The sequence below is a fragment of the Ictalurus furcatus genome, chromosome 17 (assembly GCF_023375685.1).
Source record: "Ictalurus furcatus strain D&B chromosome 17, Billie_1.0, whole genome shotgun sequence".
Classification (NCBI taxonomy): domain Eukaryota; kingdom Metazoa; phylum Chordata; class Actinopteri; order Siluriformes; family Ictaluridae; genus Ictalurus; species Ictalurus furcatus.
The window spans coordinates 20,307,526-20,323,993 of NC_071271.1; the positions used below are offsets into that span (position 1 = coordinate 20,307,526).

General features: G+C 40.3%; 1 protein-coding gene across 2 annotated transcripts in view; it reads left to right on the forward strand.

Annotated features, from left to right (window-relative positions):
• st14 (ST14 transmembrane serine protease matriptase) overlaps window positions 1-16,468 on the forward strand; it is a 68,773-nt gene that overhangs the window by 21,424 nt on the left and 30,881 nt on the right. For both annotated transcript variants that reach the window (XM_053646629.1, XM_053646630.1), the window contains exons 4-6: window positions 10,871-10,941; window positions 12,813-12,982; window positions 15,320-15,355. In XM_053646629.1, the coding sequence (XP_053502604.1) occupies window positions 10,871-10,941; window positions 12,813-12,982; window positions 15,320-15,355 (277 nt within the window). The remainder of the gene's footprint in view (window positions 1-10,870; window positions 10,942-12,812; window positions 12,983-15,319; window positions 15,356-16,468) is intronic.

Here is a 16,468-nt window from a genome sequence, read left to right on the forward strand (position 1 = left end):
GAGGTAAACCTGCAATCTGTGTGTCAGTATCTATTTAATTCCAGCAGAGGGCGCTACAGTTATTACTTAGGATTTGTGGCATCCCTTCTTTTTTTTTTTTTTTATTACATACTTTATTCTGGGTCACAAGCCATATGGATCAAAGATGAAAAGGGTAATATATTTATGCATATTAATACTTTTCTGTAACATGAACATCCTTTGGAAGCAAAAAAAAAAAGACATGTCTTTGACCCATATACATACAAATGGGTAGAATATTATTATTATTATTATTATTATTATTATTATTATTAATTGTGCTACTAAAATACTACTAGTGAAAAAATACTAATGATACATTATTAATAAAATTAAATAGTTATAATACCTATGACAAAAACGTCCTTTCTTATAGTCAGGAGACTGAATTAAATAGCAGTGTTTTCATTTGTTTGAATTTAGAGAAAATGACAAGTTGACTATCTGCCATGACAGTTTAGCAGTATGTACAGTACTGATGTTTCACATCACTGCGAACCATACTTTGCGTTCTATAATGAGCTCATAGGTGAAGTTACTACTCTTCTGCTGTTTTGCCTGAACTGAGAGAAAGGTACACGACGAGAAAGGGGTTCACGTCTCAAGGCGAACACGTATAAACACTGGGCAACGATTATTTTAAAGACCAGCTTGTTCTGATTTTCCAATCCTGACAGTTTTCAGATGTACTCGGAGTGAGACAACTCCTATTCAGATAAATAGGAGCATCTATTTAAAGCATTTAAAGACAAAATTTTCAAGAAGAAAGCTCACACACTCCTTAAACATTCAGTATGTGACATTAAGCATTCAACATAGGACTGCATACTGTAAAGAGCACGTATTGAAACAGCGCAAGACAGTACAGTAATGACTAAAATAGGACAGTAGGCACATATATAGGCGACTATATATGTGGGCGTCTGTGGGTTGGCGGGTTGTCCACTAATCGTAGGGTTGGCGGTTCGATTCCCGGCCCACGTGACTCCACATGCCGAAGTGTCCTTGGGCGAGACGCTGAACCCCAAGTTGCTCCAGATGGCAAGTTATCGCCTTGCATGCAGCTCTGCCATCATTGGTGTGTGAGTGTGTGTGTGAGAGTGAGAACCAGTGTAAAGCACTTTGGATAAAAGCGCTATATAAGTGCGCCATTTACCATTTAGGGACAGTAGTGCAGTGCCGGTGCAAAAAGATATTACAATATAATAATACATGCTTCAAATGTAAACATTACATACTACTTGGCAGCAAAAATGCTGGTGGTCAATACAGTATTTTGTAGACATCCTTACTGTGTGTGTGTGTGTGTGTATGGGTTGGTGTCAGTCCAGTCTCTGGGTATGGAGGAGTCTGATGACTTGTGGGAAGAAGCTGTTGCACAGTCTGGCCGTAATGGGCCGTATGCTTCGGTACCTTTTTCCAGACAGCAGGAGGGTGAAGAGTTTGTGTGAGGGGTTCTTGAGGTCCTCCACAATACTGGTGGCTTTCCAGATGCAGCGTGTGGTGTAAATGTCTGTGACTGAGCAAAGAAAGAGACCCTGATGGTCTTCTCAGGTGTCCTCACCATACGCTGCAGGGTCTTGCGATCCGAAACGGTGCAATTTCCAAACCAGGCAGTGATGCATCTGCTCAGGATGCTCTCGATTGTCCCTCTGTAGGATGTGGTGAGGATGGCGGGTGGGAGATGGGCTTTTCTCAGCCTTTGCAGAAGGTAGAGACGCTGCTGGGCTTTCTTGACTTTGGAGCTGGTGTAGAGGAACCGGATGAGGTTCTCTGACAGGTGAACCCCAAGGAATTTGGTGAAAATTAATTATTAATTAGCCTAACTTATTTATTTATTTATTTATTTATTTATTTATTTATTTACTGCTGTAGACAGACTGAACATTAGCAGTACACTCTGATAGATTTTTTTTTTTTTTTAAAAAAGGTTCTTCAAGGTTTTCTTTGTATGCGTAGTTGTACAGTTTGCAAACCTTACTGATGTTCCGTTGTAGTTTGACCATTAAGAGCTCAATAATTTAATAAATTTATAAACCATTTGAACTTATTTATTTATTTTTTATTAGTTCCCCAGCAATAATGTTCTCTGGTTGCTGATATTCTAAGACCTTGGAATCATAAGGATATGTGAGCTTTTTTTTTTTTTTTTGTGGGAAGTTTGAGGTTTGATATTGATGTTACTGTATTAATAATATGACCGTGTTACTTGCATGCAGCTGTTTTGTAAACTCAACTGAATATAGTATGCAAGACATATTAGTGTCAAAACTAAAGATCTAGAATTATTATTATTATTATTATTATTATTATTATTATTATTATTAAGAATGATTATTTATATACAGATACGTATTTCTGAGGTCTGTATTTTCTTAGACTGTTCCGGATCACCATAAAAAAGTCTGTGAAATTGCAGCTCATTAAATGTGCATAAATTTTCAGAACAAACAGCGGCAACTACAAAAAAAAAAAAAAAAATGGCAGTTAAGAATATAAGCCACTTTCTGGAGATTTAGTAGGAAGCGTGAAGCTAAAAAAAAATAAAATCACAGTGAGATGATGTCTAGCCATAGCTTAATGCAGTATATTTAATCAAGAACACTGAATACTGGAACAGAGGAACTGCATGAGAAACACTGACCTAGTGACAGGACCTGTACTGACCCCTAATGATTTCCAAATAGCATTTAGAATTAATTCAGACAGCGCTAAATTACATGCACATTGTTAGCTGATCACCTAAATTAGCCACCTTTCCCAGCACAAATGATCACTAAAATAGCAGTAATTAGCACTGCTCTTAGTAATTATTTCCTCTCTGTGTGAATATTTCCTCTAGTCAGAGGAACGGTAAGGAGACATGGTTAGGATTTGTGAATGGAGAATCTTCAGGTTACAGTTCTTAAGAAGAGACAACGCGAAATTGCACAAGAAGACTGCGCCCTCGGCCCCGCTACACGCTTCCCTCACCGAGCGCTTGGGAGATCTCTCATTTATTCACAGAAGAGCAGAGTGTATATATCATGCTTGACACACAACAGAGACAATGGGTTAACTATTGATTGGCTAGGCGGAATGGCATATTTGCACTTTATTTATGGACTTTAGTATTGCGAATTCTTTATACGTGCGGATTTCTTGAGTTCGTTAGCACGTTCGCCTCACACCTCCAGGGTCCGGGGTTCGAGTCCTGCCGGGGCCATGTGTGTGTGGAGTTTGCATGTTCTCCCCGTGCTGCGGGGGTTTCCTCCGGGTACTACGGTTTCCTCCCCCAGTCCAAAGACATGCATGGTAGGCTGATTGGCGTGTCTAAAGTGTCCGTAGTGTATGAATGGGTGTGTGAGTGTGTATGTGATTGTGCCCTGCGATGGACTGGCACCCTGTCCAGGGTGTACCCCGCCTTGTGCCCGATGCTCCCTGGGATAGGCTCCAGGTTCCCCGTGACCCTGAGAAGGAGTAAGCGGTAGAAGATGGATGGATGGATGGATTTCTTGAGTTAATACTGATGTGTGGTCAAACTTTCATGTGAATAGCCTCATTGGAAATATATTTACTGAAAAAAATATTGACGCGTTCAGTTCTTATTTCCCCTGCTGTATATGGTTTTGAGGAAGCCATAGGGATATGAGCAAGTGTTATTGGGGAAGGTATGTAAATGCACGCAAATGGTATTCGTGGAGATAAAGGAATGCACAGATGGTGAGGGGCTTTATCTGTCTGTACCTGGTTGGGGAGAGTTCAAGGTGTTAACACAGGAACAAAGAAAGTGTTAACAAGGGAACAGAAAACACAGTAAGATTTATCAGAGACGCTGTGTTTTTTTTTTTTTTTTTTTGTTGGTTTTTTTTTGTTTCTAAAGCTTTCTGTTTAGCTGAATTCCACGAAGTGCACTTGAGGTTCTCTCAGCCCATGCTGACTTAAGAGTAATTTGTCAGCAGTTTTAACATGTCAGCATCTTCAGTGTTGAAAAGGAAAGTGTGTATGCAACAGGTATCGTGCGTATCTGTTTTTTTTTTTATTATTATTATTTTATTTTTATTTATTTATTTTTTTATTATTCCTCTGTGATCTACTAGCTGACACACACAGATGGATGTGCAACATGAACAGGCTCCATAATGGACTCTATTATGCTGATGTTCCATTTTCACAGCCATCTGCGATTGCTTAAAAATCTTGAAGTGCTGTTGAAGTGTCTGTGGTTTGAATTCTCATGGGAATGCAGGGCCGTGTTAGGAAGGCGCAAGGGATTTCTCTATTCAGAGTATAACGGTTCAGCTTTTAAAGGCTTCAGAAGTTGCGTTTTGGACGATTTTAAATGGCCATTTTACAATCAAGCATATTTTAGTACCTGGAATTTCAGTGGAAGTTGTAGGTTTTTTTTTTTTTTTTTTTTTGGATTGGATGACATCACGGTCCTAGTCCTGAAGGGCTAGAGTCAAGGAGAGCACTCCTCCTAACACACTCACTAAACCCAGTAATTAGCTGCTGAGGTGAAGCAGGTGCCTTTGAGCAGGGAAATAAATGAGCAAACTGTGCTGGACTGTGGTCCTTCAGCACTGGATTTAATGACCCCAGTTATAGAGGCTGCTATCATTCGGTTACACATTCTGGATTATGAATTAAATGTTAAATTGCTCTATTCTAAGACTCCTCTAGTTTACCTGGTTTTCATGTAGGCACGTGCTGATATCGGACTTCTAAATTTTCTTCTAAAATTCCTTTTTATCCTCAGTACGGCTTGCTGTTCTAGAGAGATAACATATCTCTAGCTTGTGATAGCAGTGAAGATTCTGAACATTTATGACTTACACATCTCGTCACAAATCCTGTCAGCGTGGCCCATGTTAGCCAGATAGCTAGTGATAGCAATGAAAATGCTAAACATTTATGAATATGGCTTAATTCCTGTCAGGTTAGCTCATGTTAGCTGGTTTATGTAGTTCAGCAGTGAACGTTAAGATGATGTATTAATATAGCTTCGATTTTTCTTCGACATCATTTCAGATTAGCTTGATGTTATCCTTCTAGCTAGTGTTAGCAGTTTAGTTTATGGACATTTTATAAATATGGCTTATAGAAGTCTTCACAAAATTCCAGTAAGGTTAGGTCACGTTAGCCGGCGTGTGCAGCTTAGCTGTGGAAAATTATGAACCTGTATTAAGGTATCTTTTATTCTTCTCAGAAATCCTTTCAGATTAGCTAATGCAAGGTTAGCTCGCCGTCGCTAGACGGCATCGTTTTGTTTCATTACTGGAATTATTCATTCATTTTTGCGATGGCACATAACTCTATGAAAACTAACAATTTTTTTTTTCCTGTCTTTTTGTTTCATGGCTTCTCCATTGTAGTTTATGCACACGCATCAGCATGTCATATTTTAACTTTGTTAGTTAATTATTATTCGCTCAAATTATGTTCCCAGTTTGATGAAGACTCGAAGCAGCGCTGAAGCACCGCGTGCCGGTGAGCAAACCCCACAGAAATGAAACTCTAATTACGCTCTTCACTTTCTGGAGCACAAAAACTGCAGGAAAACGGCCGTCTACGTAATCAGCCCTGCAAATTTTCAAGTGTATACATTTTTTTTTTTCTTTTTCTTCTTACATGTGCTGTTGAATTGTTGATTCGGATTGATCAGAAGGTGTTGATTCAATTTTGTGCTGAAACGCTAACCAAGGGTTTATATTAATGCACTCGTTCTAATACTATATGTTAACATCTTAGACAGGAATTTGTGTGGCGGACGCTCGAAATAAACGATTTTAGAAAAGCGTTTACATTTATTCATTTAGCGGACACTTTTATCCAAAGCGACTTACAAATGAGGAAATACAAGCAAAGCGAAATATCAAGCGGAGAACAATTTTTAAAAAAGTAGTGCTACCGTACAAGGTCTTTTAATTAAGTTCTAGAGAAGCAAAGTGTGCAGAGTCGAGGTGTAAGAGCCAGAGTAAGTGTTTAATATTTTTTACATTAATAATGTGGGGTTGGTGTTTTAGCGGTTAGTTACGTGCTCACGGAAGAGGTGGGTCTTTAGCTGTTTTTTGAAGATAGTGACAGATTCTGCGGTCCGGATTGAGGTTGGAAGTTCATTCCACCACTGAGGGACAGTTAGTGTGAAGGTTCTGGAAAGGGATCTTGAGCCACACTGAGTAGGCTCTACTAATCATCGGTCGTTAACCGATCGCAGATTGCGTGAGGGAACGTAAGCCTTCAGGAGGGAGTTGAGGTAGGAGGGTGCTGATCCAGACAAGGTCTTGTACATGAGCATCAAGGCGTTGAATTTGATACGGGCGACTACAGGAAGCCAGTGGAGGGAGATGAAGAGGGGTGTGACATGGGTTCTTTTGGTCTGGTTGAGGACGAGGCGTGCTGCTGCATGCGTCATTGTTAATGTGCTGAAGTTTCTATAAGAAGATGTTTATTCAGGATATTTGGAAGGAGTCTCCAGTGTCAGTGCTTTGTTTTTCACAGTTTTCTGATAATGGTGATATCCTTTCTGATCGGGTTCAGATCATTTATATCTGTTATAATGTAAGTCTAGCTTGTTCATGGACATTCCACAACATTAAATGCAATTATAAATGGATAAAAATTAATTTTAAAAAATAATTATTAGCAAATTGCTATATATATATATATATATATATATATATAGCAATTTGCTAATAATTATTTTTTAAAATTAATTTTTATCCATTTATAATTGCATTTAATGTTGTGTTAAATTTTTTAAATCTAGATTTGATAAACGACATAAAACATAGAACCTTTTCTCCATTTGAAAGCTGTCTAATCATCATGTTGGCTAATCCTTTTTAACAGCAAACCGGTAACAGTAAAAGTCAATCAGTCAGTACTCTGAATAAGAAACTAGCATGTAAACAGCGATTATAGATGACCTTAATCCGACTAAAATCACACTCGAAGTAAACACGAATCGAATTAAGACATGTGAAGTACTCCTGTTTTAGTCGCATTTTCGACGTGCATTACAGACATGTACACACCTTAAACACACTATTAACACCGTGTGAGAGTTTGCACCGCATGCATTTTGCGACAGGACACATGCACACACGGCAGTGGTTAAGCGTTTGATGGCAAATAAGAGCACAGCTGCGTCCGAAAGCACATACTTATCTACGATATAGTAGGAAAAATACATGTATCTCTACTATATTGTAGGTAAGTACGCGGTTTGGGACGCAGCCCACGGCTTCAAGCAGTCGTCTGTTTGCACGTACAGCATGACAAATAATTAACCGCACTTGAAGCTTTCGTAAAATGAAAAAAAAAAACACCCAGAACTGTATGCTGGACCATAACGAAGACCAGCCGTATGTCGATACGTGAAATTCTGGAGGGAACGTCGGACGGCGTGGCGCGGTGACGTAATCACGTGTGCCATTAATCGATCTATGTTCTATAACATGTAAAACGGGAACATGAAAGGAATATTCTAAAAGCGACTCATGTAAACACCTTCATCACAACATTGTCTTATTCAGAATAAGGTCAATAATTAGATTATTGCTGTCCATGTAAACGTACTCTATTGATTACTTTCCGATAACAGCATGGCCCCAAGTCTTTAATTCCTTGCATAATGAACACTGCACAGTGGTGGTTGATCTGTCTGTTTAGTAGATTTTTCAGAGAGATGTACTTTTGTCATGTCACTGACCGCAGCAGTGTGGTTGATGTTTTCTTTTCAGTGGCTTTATTTAAGAGTGATGATAGTTATAGGTCACTAGCGTATTTTAGTTAAAGAATCTAAGTTTGATGTTAGCTCAGCAGAATTCAACACACATCACTCATTTTAACATTACCGCATGTCTTCCCAATAATGTCTCCAGATTTACTGTTAAAGATTTATGGCTAGCTGATCATGCTCTTATCGCATGCGGCTTTTGTGCTGCTGCAGTTTGCTCTCTTTAACATGGACTCTTTCATCTTAAAAAGGCCGGGCTTCAAGCAGGCTGCGCTGTAATCTGATGTGCTCTGACATGTATTTGGGGGGAAAAAACTATAAGTAGGATTGCATTAAACCTGTCTTTGGAGATCTGATGGCTTATGTAAAATTTAAACCGGGTCTTGAAATCCATCAGCATCAGGGTTTTTTTTCCCCCCTCTGGTTCTAAATGAGGTTAATGCAGCAGAGTGGTGTAGCATTGGGGTAGCGTGGGGGATGTGGGGGTGAGCGCTTGGACTTGCATCTTCATTTTCTTTGAGCTGAGCCTTGATTTTCAGAGCTTACAGAACCTACATGGTAAATATCATAAATTAGGGATTAGGAGTAATGCTAAAGTGCTAAGCCTACAACATTTCTTTATTGAGCCTTATCTGCAACTTAAAAGGAATCTACATTGTTATTTAACGTATGTATTTTCATTCAGGAGCTTGGTGCTGATTTCCTCAAAGTGATTTTCAAACTATGATCAAGTTGGTGGATAGATATGGTACTGTATGTGCCATAGCGAAATGGACATGCACTCACTGAGCACTTTATTAGGAACACCGGTACACCTATACGTTCATGCAACTATCTAATCAACCAATCGTGTGGCAGCAGTGAAATTCATAATATCATGCAGATGCGGGCCAGCAGCTTCGAGTAATGTTCACATCAACCTTCAGAACGGGGGAAAAAATGTGATCTCGGTGATTTTGGCGTGATTGCTGGTGCCAGACCGGCTGGTTTGAGTATTTCTATAACTGCTGATCTCCTGGGATTTTCATGCACAACAGTCTCTAGAGTTTACTCAGAATGGTGCAATAAAGAAAATAAGATCCAGTGAGCTGCAGTTCTGCAGAGGGAAACGCCTTGTTGATGAGAGAGGTTAACGGAGAACGGCCAGACTGGCTCGAGCTCACAGAAAGGATACAGTAACTCCGATAACCACTCTGTACAATTGTGGTGAGCGGAAAAGCATCTCGGAATGCGCAGCATGTCGAACCTTGAGGCAGATTGGCTACAACATCAAAAGACCATGTCCGGTTCCACTTCTGTCAGCCGAGAACAGAATGCTGAGGCTGCAGTGGGCACAGGCTCAGCAGAACTGGACAGTTGAAGACTGCAAAAACATAACCTGGTCTGATGAATCTCAATTTCTGCTGAGGCACACAGATAGTAGGGTCAGAATTCTGTGCCGACAGCATCAATCCATGGATGACACAACCTGCTTTGTGTCAACAGTCCAGGTTGCTGGTGGTGGTGTAATGGTGTAGGGAATGTTTTCTCGGCACTCTCTGAGCCTGTTAATACCAATCAATCATCGCTTGAATGCCAGAGCCTATTTGAGTATTGTTGCTGACCATGTGCATCCCTTCATGGCCACAATTCACCCATCTTCTAATGGCTACTTCCAGCATGACAATGCACCATGTCACAAAGCACAAGTCATCTCAAACTGGTTTCATGAACATGACAATGAGTTCAGTGTTCGTCAGTGGCCTTCTCAGTCATTAGAACTTAATCCAATGGAGCACCTTTGGGATGCAGTAGAACAGGAGATTCACAGCATGAACGTGCAGCTGAAAAATCTGCAGGAATCGTCTGATGCCGTCATGTCAGCATGGACCACAATCTCAAAGGAATGTTTCAAACATCTTGTGGAATCCATGCCATGAAGAATTGAGTTTTGAAAGTAAATGGAGGGCCTGCCCAGGATTAGTATTGTGTTCCTAATAAGGTCTGTAGTTTATCAGAACTACTAATATATGTAGTAGAACATGTCCAATTTCACCAGGTGTGGAAGTGATCTGCTCTATCTGAGGGTTTTTTTTTTGCACGTAGTCTGGATGTTTCAGATTTCACAGCGAATGATCTGAGGTAAGATTGAATGCCATCTGGATTTATGGAGTGAAAACGACGTTCAGCTGCAACTGGCTCGTAAAATAAAATAAATAAATAAGCTCCTAAAGAAAGAAAGAAGATTTCTAAGCAAGTAGAAGCAGACTGGAAGACCTCACCCACACAGCCAAAGTTGAATAGAAGTAAAGAAACCTTTTAGAGCACTGATTTGATTCTGAGTATTGATCCAAATATTCAGACCAAGTGAAATAAAGAAACCAACCAATGGTCCAGAAAATACAATATCTAAGCAGAGAACCTAGTGGGGGGGGGGGGGATCAAATATAACTATAAATCTCCTGAACTGAGTTTTAATACAATATTAGCATAAAAAAAACATTAGCAATCATAGCGCAAGCTTTGATAAAAAGCTTAAGCAGTTCTCATGATTAGAGAGTTTTATACGAACACATAGCTAAGACATCTTTACTCATTACCGTGACGGTGTTTGTGTCCTTTCTTTAAGTGTTTTATGTGTTTTTAGCTCCATCCACAGTGCGTCCTCTGTTCCCTTGAGGCATGTTGCCTGAAATGTGTGCAATCTCTTTTCAATCGTACAGCGCGCTCTATAGGTCACGTAAGACCAAATTATGTATTTCCATATAAACCCCAGTCTGAGACTTATAGTCCAGCATTTTATTCACTTTATTGCTTCGAGCGAGCCATCACTTCAAACCCACGCTCAGATCGTATTATACAGCCGGGGGGAAAACTGGCAATGTCAGCAAAACCATTTTGATTTCATTGCCGTGTGTGGGGGTGTGTGTGTGTGTGTGTGTGTGTGTGTGTGTGTGTTTGTCCCTGATTTCATTTAGGACTGGGTTTTACTAGCATCCTACATTGAATCGGAAACCGTGAATAAAATGGCTCATATCAAGGTTTATGAATTTTAACCACCGGTGTCGCTATCGTGTTTGATACAATTATTCATATCACTCCCAAAATCAATACTGTCTTTTTTTTTTTTTTTCCCCCCTCTCTTTTCAGCTGAATAAGACAATCTCCAATGACGCTTTTCTCTTCAAGTACTACAATCAGTCTGTCATCTCTGCCTTCAGGTAAGACCGGCGTGTGAGCAGAGCTGCCCAAAAGCCACTGACTGCTGATATAACTCACGAGGTGATCAGTGCTAAACCCTGATGTGTATTCATCAATGCAGTTTTACTGTACAACGATTACAGATACGTTATTGGTGCCGATATGTCTATGGAATCTTAATCTTAAGCCTTATGCAGCTTTCTTTTTCTGCCGTCAGTAGAGGATCTGAGCCAAGCACATTGGCACCAAGTTAGATATCCTGGGGGGAAAAAAATAGTTGACCCATGCAGAGCATAAGGGTTAACTCAGATCAGTATTTGGGTTTATGTGGTTTATCAGAGTTTCCATCACGTATAAAGTTTGCAAAGAGCTTTACAATGCTAAGATGTCAGAGTAGTGCACAGATTGCAACATGTATTAATTATTATTCCCCAGCACTGTTGAATTCTCAAAGATGATTGGTAATGAGGTGGTGATTCATTTCGTATAAGCATGACGTTTATATAAACACATTTACATTCATGGCATTTCGCAGTCACCTTTATCTAGAGTGACTTACATAATTGTTTATTTAATGTATGGTTAAAAAAATCTAAGCTGCTGCTGTTCATTAATCGATCAAAAACTGTAACTGCTGCGGTATAAGAGGAATAAAACACATCATGTCCTGTTATAGGAAAAGAATCCACTTCAGGGTGATAACAGACCACCATCCCATGTGTTCCTTTCCCTATACCAGCACATCCTAAAGCATTTTACCGCCTACCTACAATGTGGATGACCAAAAGTACGTGGACACCCGAGTAATCACATCCGTGTCCTCGTTGAGCACTCGTCAGGCAAGGCTTTAAACCGGGTTGTAAAGCGTGGCTGTGGGGATTTGTGGCATACGTTTGAGCCCCTTAATTCCGTCGAAGGGAAATTTTACTACTTCAGCATGCCAGAACATTAGAGGCACAGAAGTGTCTAGAATGTCTTTGTAACAGTTTACAGAAGACCCACATATAGGTGTGTGGGTTAGGTGTCCACATACTTTTGGCCGTAGAGTGCATGTTATAGCGTGTTATGGTTACTGATCTAAAGCTGTATATGAGTTGAGGTACACACAGTGAGGCTTTAATTCTGATATTGTGCACTTCGATATTCAGAAATCAGACATAACTATAGACTTAAAGGTGCATTAGGTAAGATTAATGATTACGTCTGTGATGGTTAGGTGGGTTCTACGTTTAAATGATTCCTGTCCATGTTCCCTAAACTCCTCCCCCAGGATCTATAGTGGCCTGTATAGTCTCTATATCTCTAAAGAAAATGACTGAGAGTAGGCACATCCAAACACAAGCAAGCATTCCGGACAGGAAGTCCATTTTCCAAACAGGTTGTCGACTTAATACACTTTTGCTAAGGCCACGACTTAATCCAGTATTGTGTTTTGTTTTTTTTTTTTGTTTTTTTTAATATCATGTTCTACATATCTTCCAGGTTATTTGTACAAGTAAGGAATTTTTTAAAAAAAATCCACTATAGCAACTTTAAGCGCTATTCCGAAAGTGCTATGGGTGGAGTTTGAAAACAGAGGCATGTCTCAGTTAATGCATGATGCTGACCTTGGACTTAATTCGATTTTTCTTGTGTGATATGGGCGCGAGTGAGGAGCAGTATTAAGTTCATCACCACCAATATGTCAGCATAGACCAAGAAGCAAAAAACACGGAAGGAAATTCGAGGCTACTATTAAATACATAAATATATATTCTAAAAATGATTCATTTTGAACTTCTACTCGGAATACAGTCTACTGTGACTAGAAAACTGCCAAATATATGGAAGAAATGAATCGGTGTGTAGTCGTGATTCTGACACCGCTAAAAGTCTCTCCACATGTGTGTAGGGATGGTGTGACCGCATACCACTGGATACGTTTCGATGTTCCTCCAGCGGACAAGGAGCTGCTGCCCAGGCTGACAGCGGATCGCGTGCTGGAAACCCTTCGCCGAGGAGTCCGTCAGGAGGGCAAACGCAGCATGCAGACCTTCACCATCACCGACATCACTGCCTCGAGTAACACGCGCACACACACACACACACGCACACGCACGTACATGACTATGGCGCTCCCTGAAGATTTTACTGAGCCTTTATTATAGCTCACATTTTACAGGCACAACAGAATGTACAGCCCAATACACACATTCTCTTTTTAAATACAAATTAAAACTGTATTTACATTGCTTTTTTGGCTAAGGCTTTTATTGCTCTTAAATGCATTTGTTTTTTATTTAAAAAAAAAAAAAAAAAAGGTTTTATGAATGTTTTATTGCAGACCTCGTTTTGCATCTAATCAGTTCTTTTATCAGGCTTTACACAAGGTGCACGGAATTAGCTCTTGGAATTTAAGAAGCTCTTTTTGTTGTTGAAGTGCTTAAAACATCTCGTGAATTAAAGAAAGACACTAAATATGTAACAGGATTTTGTTCAATCCATTATTTGGACTTCTAGCATCCCCTTCTGTGGATTTTCCTATAACAGCATTATGAAACAATATTTTATTCCTTACATAATATATAAAGGTCTTGTATACACAGCTTTGCAAAACCTCAAGGATGAATTTAAAGAAGGGAACCATTTTTTTGTAATCGACAGTGATAAGTAGATTAACGAACACTACACCTTACTTCGGCTCATCTCACGATCATATTTGAAGTTGCTTTGTACAGTTCAGAGAATTATCCAAGACAAGGTTCTGACTCGTTAAACCAGCAGCAACTGCATATCACTGCGGCATAGGAAAAAAAAAAGATCCTCCATAAAGGGTTTTTTTTTTTTTTTAATAGCGAAAGTACCAGGACTTTTGGTGTAGCGCTGCAACGATTATACGTCTTAGTGAGGTCAGCATTTTTCTTTTAACACCGTTGACCATCATCTGTCAGCTTCCACTGTGGACTGAAGTCTGAAATGATTTCTGATTGGGGGGGGGGGATGCAAATGAAATCCTGCCTGAAGGGGAAATACCAGTAATATCGAGTCCGTAATCACTGAATGAAAAATCTTGTAAAAGAGCTAGCGCTGGAAAAGTCCTGAACTGTCCCGGAATTCGATCACTAAGCATCCGTCTAAAGCACTAAATTGATGTCGAGCACCTTGTATCGGAAATGAAAGTAGCTATTGAAATAAAGTTCATGTTTAATATTGTTGTTACTAAACGGAATAAAAATAGCGTAAAGAGGTCAGACTCTGGCCTTTAAAAGTGCAGGGACATGCACATCAGCGTAAATACAGTACGGTGTGGATAATGAGAAGATGATGAACGCATGATTGAGCTGTCGACTTCTGCAATTTACAAACGACCATCAATCTGGGGAATGAAAAGGTCAGAATGTACTTTCATTTCCCTGTGCCAGAACGCCTGGGTTTCAATCCCCCCCCCCTTTAGTGAGGTGAAGTGAAAAAATGTTTCATCAGCATATCATTTCACACAGTAGAACTGCACTGCTATTTGTGAGACTGCTATCATCTGGCGCCGTGAAGATTTATTCTTGTGGTGTGAAGTGCGTGTTTAATGTGATTGTGGTGCTAATTGTATTTATGAGTGTTAATAAGGGCTTTTTTTTTCCTGCTCGTAATACACTAACAAGCAGGATTGTTGTATTATTTTTCTTTTCTTTTCTGCCGTATTCCACAATTCAGTACCAAATGGTTCCAGTTGTAAGGGCTTGGGAAGCTGTCCAACACTGGACCCATTAGGAACTAGTACATGTGGGTGTGGCTAGCAGCACCGTTTGTTGCCGATCGGTTATGCAGAGCGTAGAACGTAGAAAATGCAGCGTATGAAAGGAATGAAATGGGATGAGGCATCCTGTTATTGGAAAAACCCATCAACGCTGAGGTGATGCGATGCAAACTGAAGCGAAGAGGAATTACTGTTCCCACCTTGAATTTGATTCTTTTCCAATAACAGCCAATCCCAAAGTGTTTTATTCCTCTTATACCACAGCGTTTCAAAAATAAATAAATAAATAAATAAATAAAAGGCACATTGTACTGTTTATCACATTTATAATTACGCTTAATGTCGTGAACCGTCCGTGAAATATGTCGTTTCCTGTTTCTGCCGAACAAGGTTTTGGTGTACTTTCAGTATGTCTCCATTTTGAGTCATTTTTAGAAAGCCACAATGCAGTGTCTCAGAGTCCTGAACTGCTTACATTATATTTGCTGTGGGAGATGTTTGTTACTGTCGATGCCAACCAGGGTGTGTGTGTATGTGTGTGTGCGCTAAGGTGAGATGAGATATTAAAAGATTTTGGACAGGCGTATAGGAAATGTTGGGAAATTGGACAGAATGAGTGCAGAGCTCCACTTATGCATCTCTCTCTCTCTCTCTCTCTCACTGTGCAGTTACAGACCCCCGGATGGCCAGGAACCCGAGAGCCCGTGAGTAAAGCGTGTCCTATTTCAGTCACTGCTGCTCTGCAATTTTCCACCTGGCTTGGCAGCTTCTCTCCTGCCAGTCACTGAAAAATGGCTGCCCTTTTCCATTCTTTTAGCGTTTTCCTGCATGAACACGTAAAACACGATGCACACGTTCAGCCCCAGCGCTTACTCCTGCATGCATGACCTTTTACCTGCACGAAGGACATGGAGGCCCAATCTAAGTTTCAGACACACCTACACTCTTCAACACAGAATTCCTTCAAGGATTCTGTGGATGGTTACGAGTTTTATGGTGCTTTCACATACGTAGAGTGAAGTCCTTCTTCGTCAAACCTTGGTGCATTTTTCATCATCGTTGTGTACAAATGAACCGAACCAGTCACACTCGGGTGTGGAGCAAAACGTCCGGTCCGAGAACATCCGCGTGAGATACGGGTCCACCGCAAAAGCAGTACGTTTGCAGTTAGAAAGCGATTCTAACCTGAATCGACCCCGAAACAGGAAGTGAAGCAAAAATGCTCCGTGCTTTGGGTTGTTGATGACGTTTTTCTGTAGATGTGAGCTGCGAAAAAATCGCAAACGGAGTTAAATGACAGAGCTGGTGCTGTGAAAATGTGGTGTGTTCTGGAGAATCGGACTGATAAAAAGAGAAGATTAACAAACGGAGAAAATGAACAGTACACAAAATGTTTTAAATGGAAATTTTTGTATCTGTTTTTTTCCTTAGATTTATATAGCGCATTTCTAGGCACTCAAAGCGCTTTACATTGTACAGCGTGGGGGAATCTCTTCAACCACCACCTGTGTGTAGCATCCACCTGGATGATGCGACGCCAGCCACAGTGCACCAGAACACCTACCACACACTAGCGACAGGTGGAGAGGAGAGGGATGGAGATTATTAGGGGACCATGATAGATCCCCACAATGGGGGAATTTCTCCAGGACACCCGTGTTATCCCCCTACAATTTACGATAAGTGTGCTGGGATTTTTAATGACCACAGAGAGTCAGGACCTCGGTTTAATGAGTCATCCGAAAGACAGTGCTGTTTTTACTGTCCCAGTCACTATACTGGGGTATTAGGACCCACACAGACCACAGGGTGAGCAC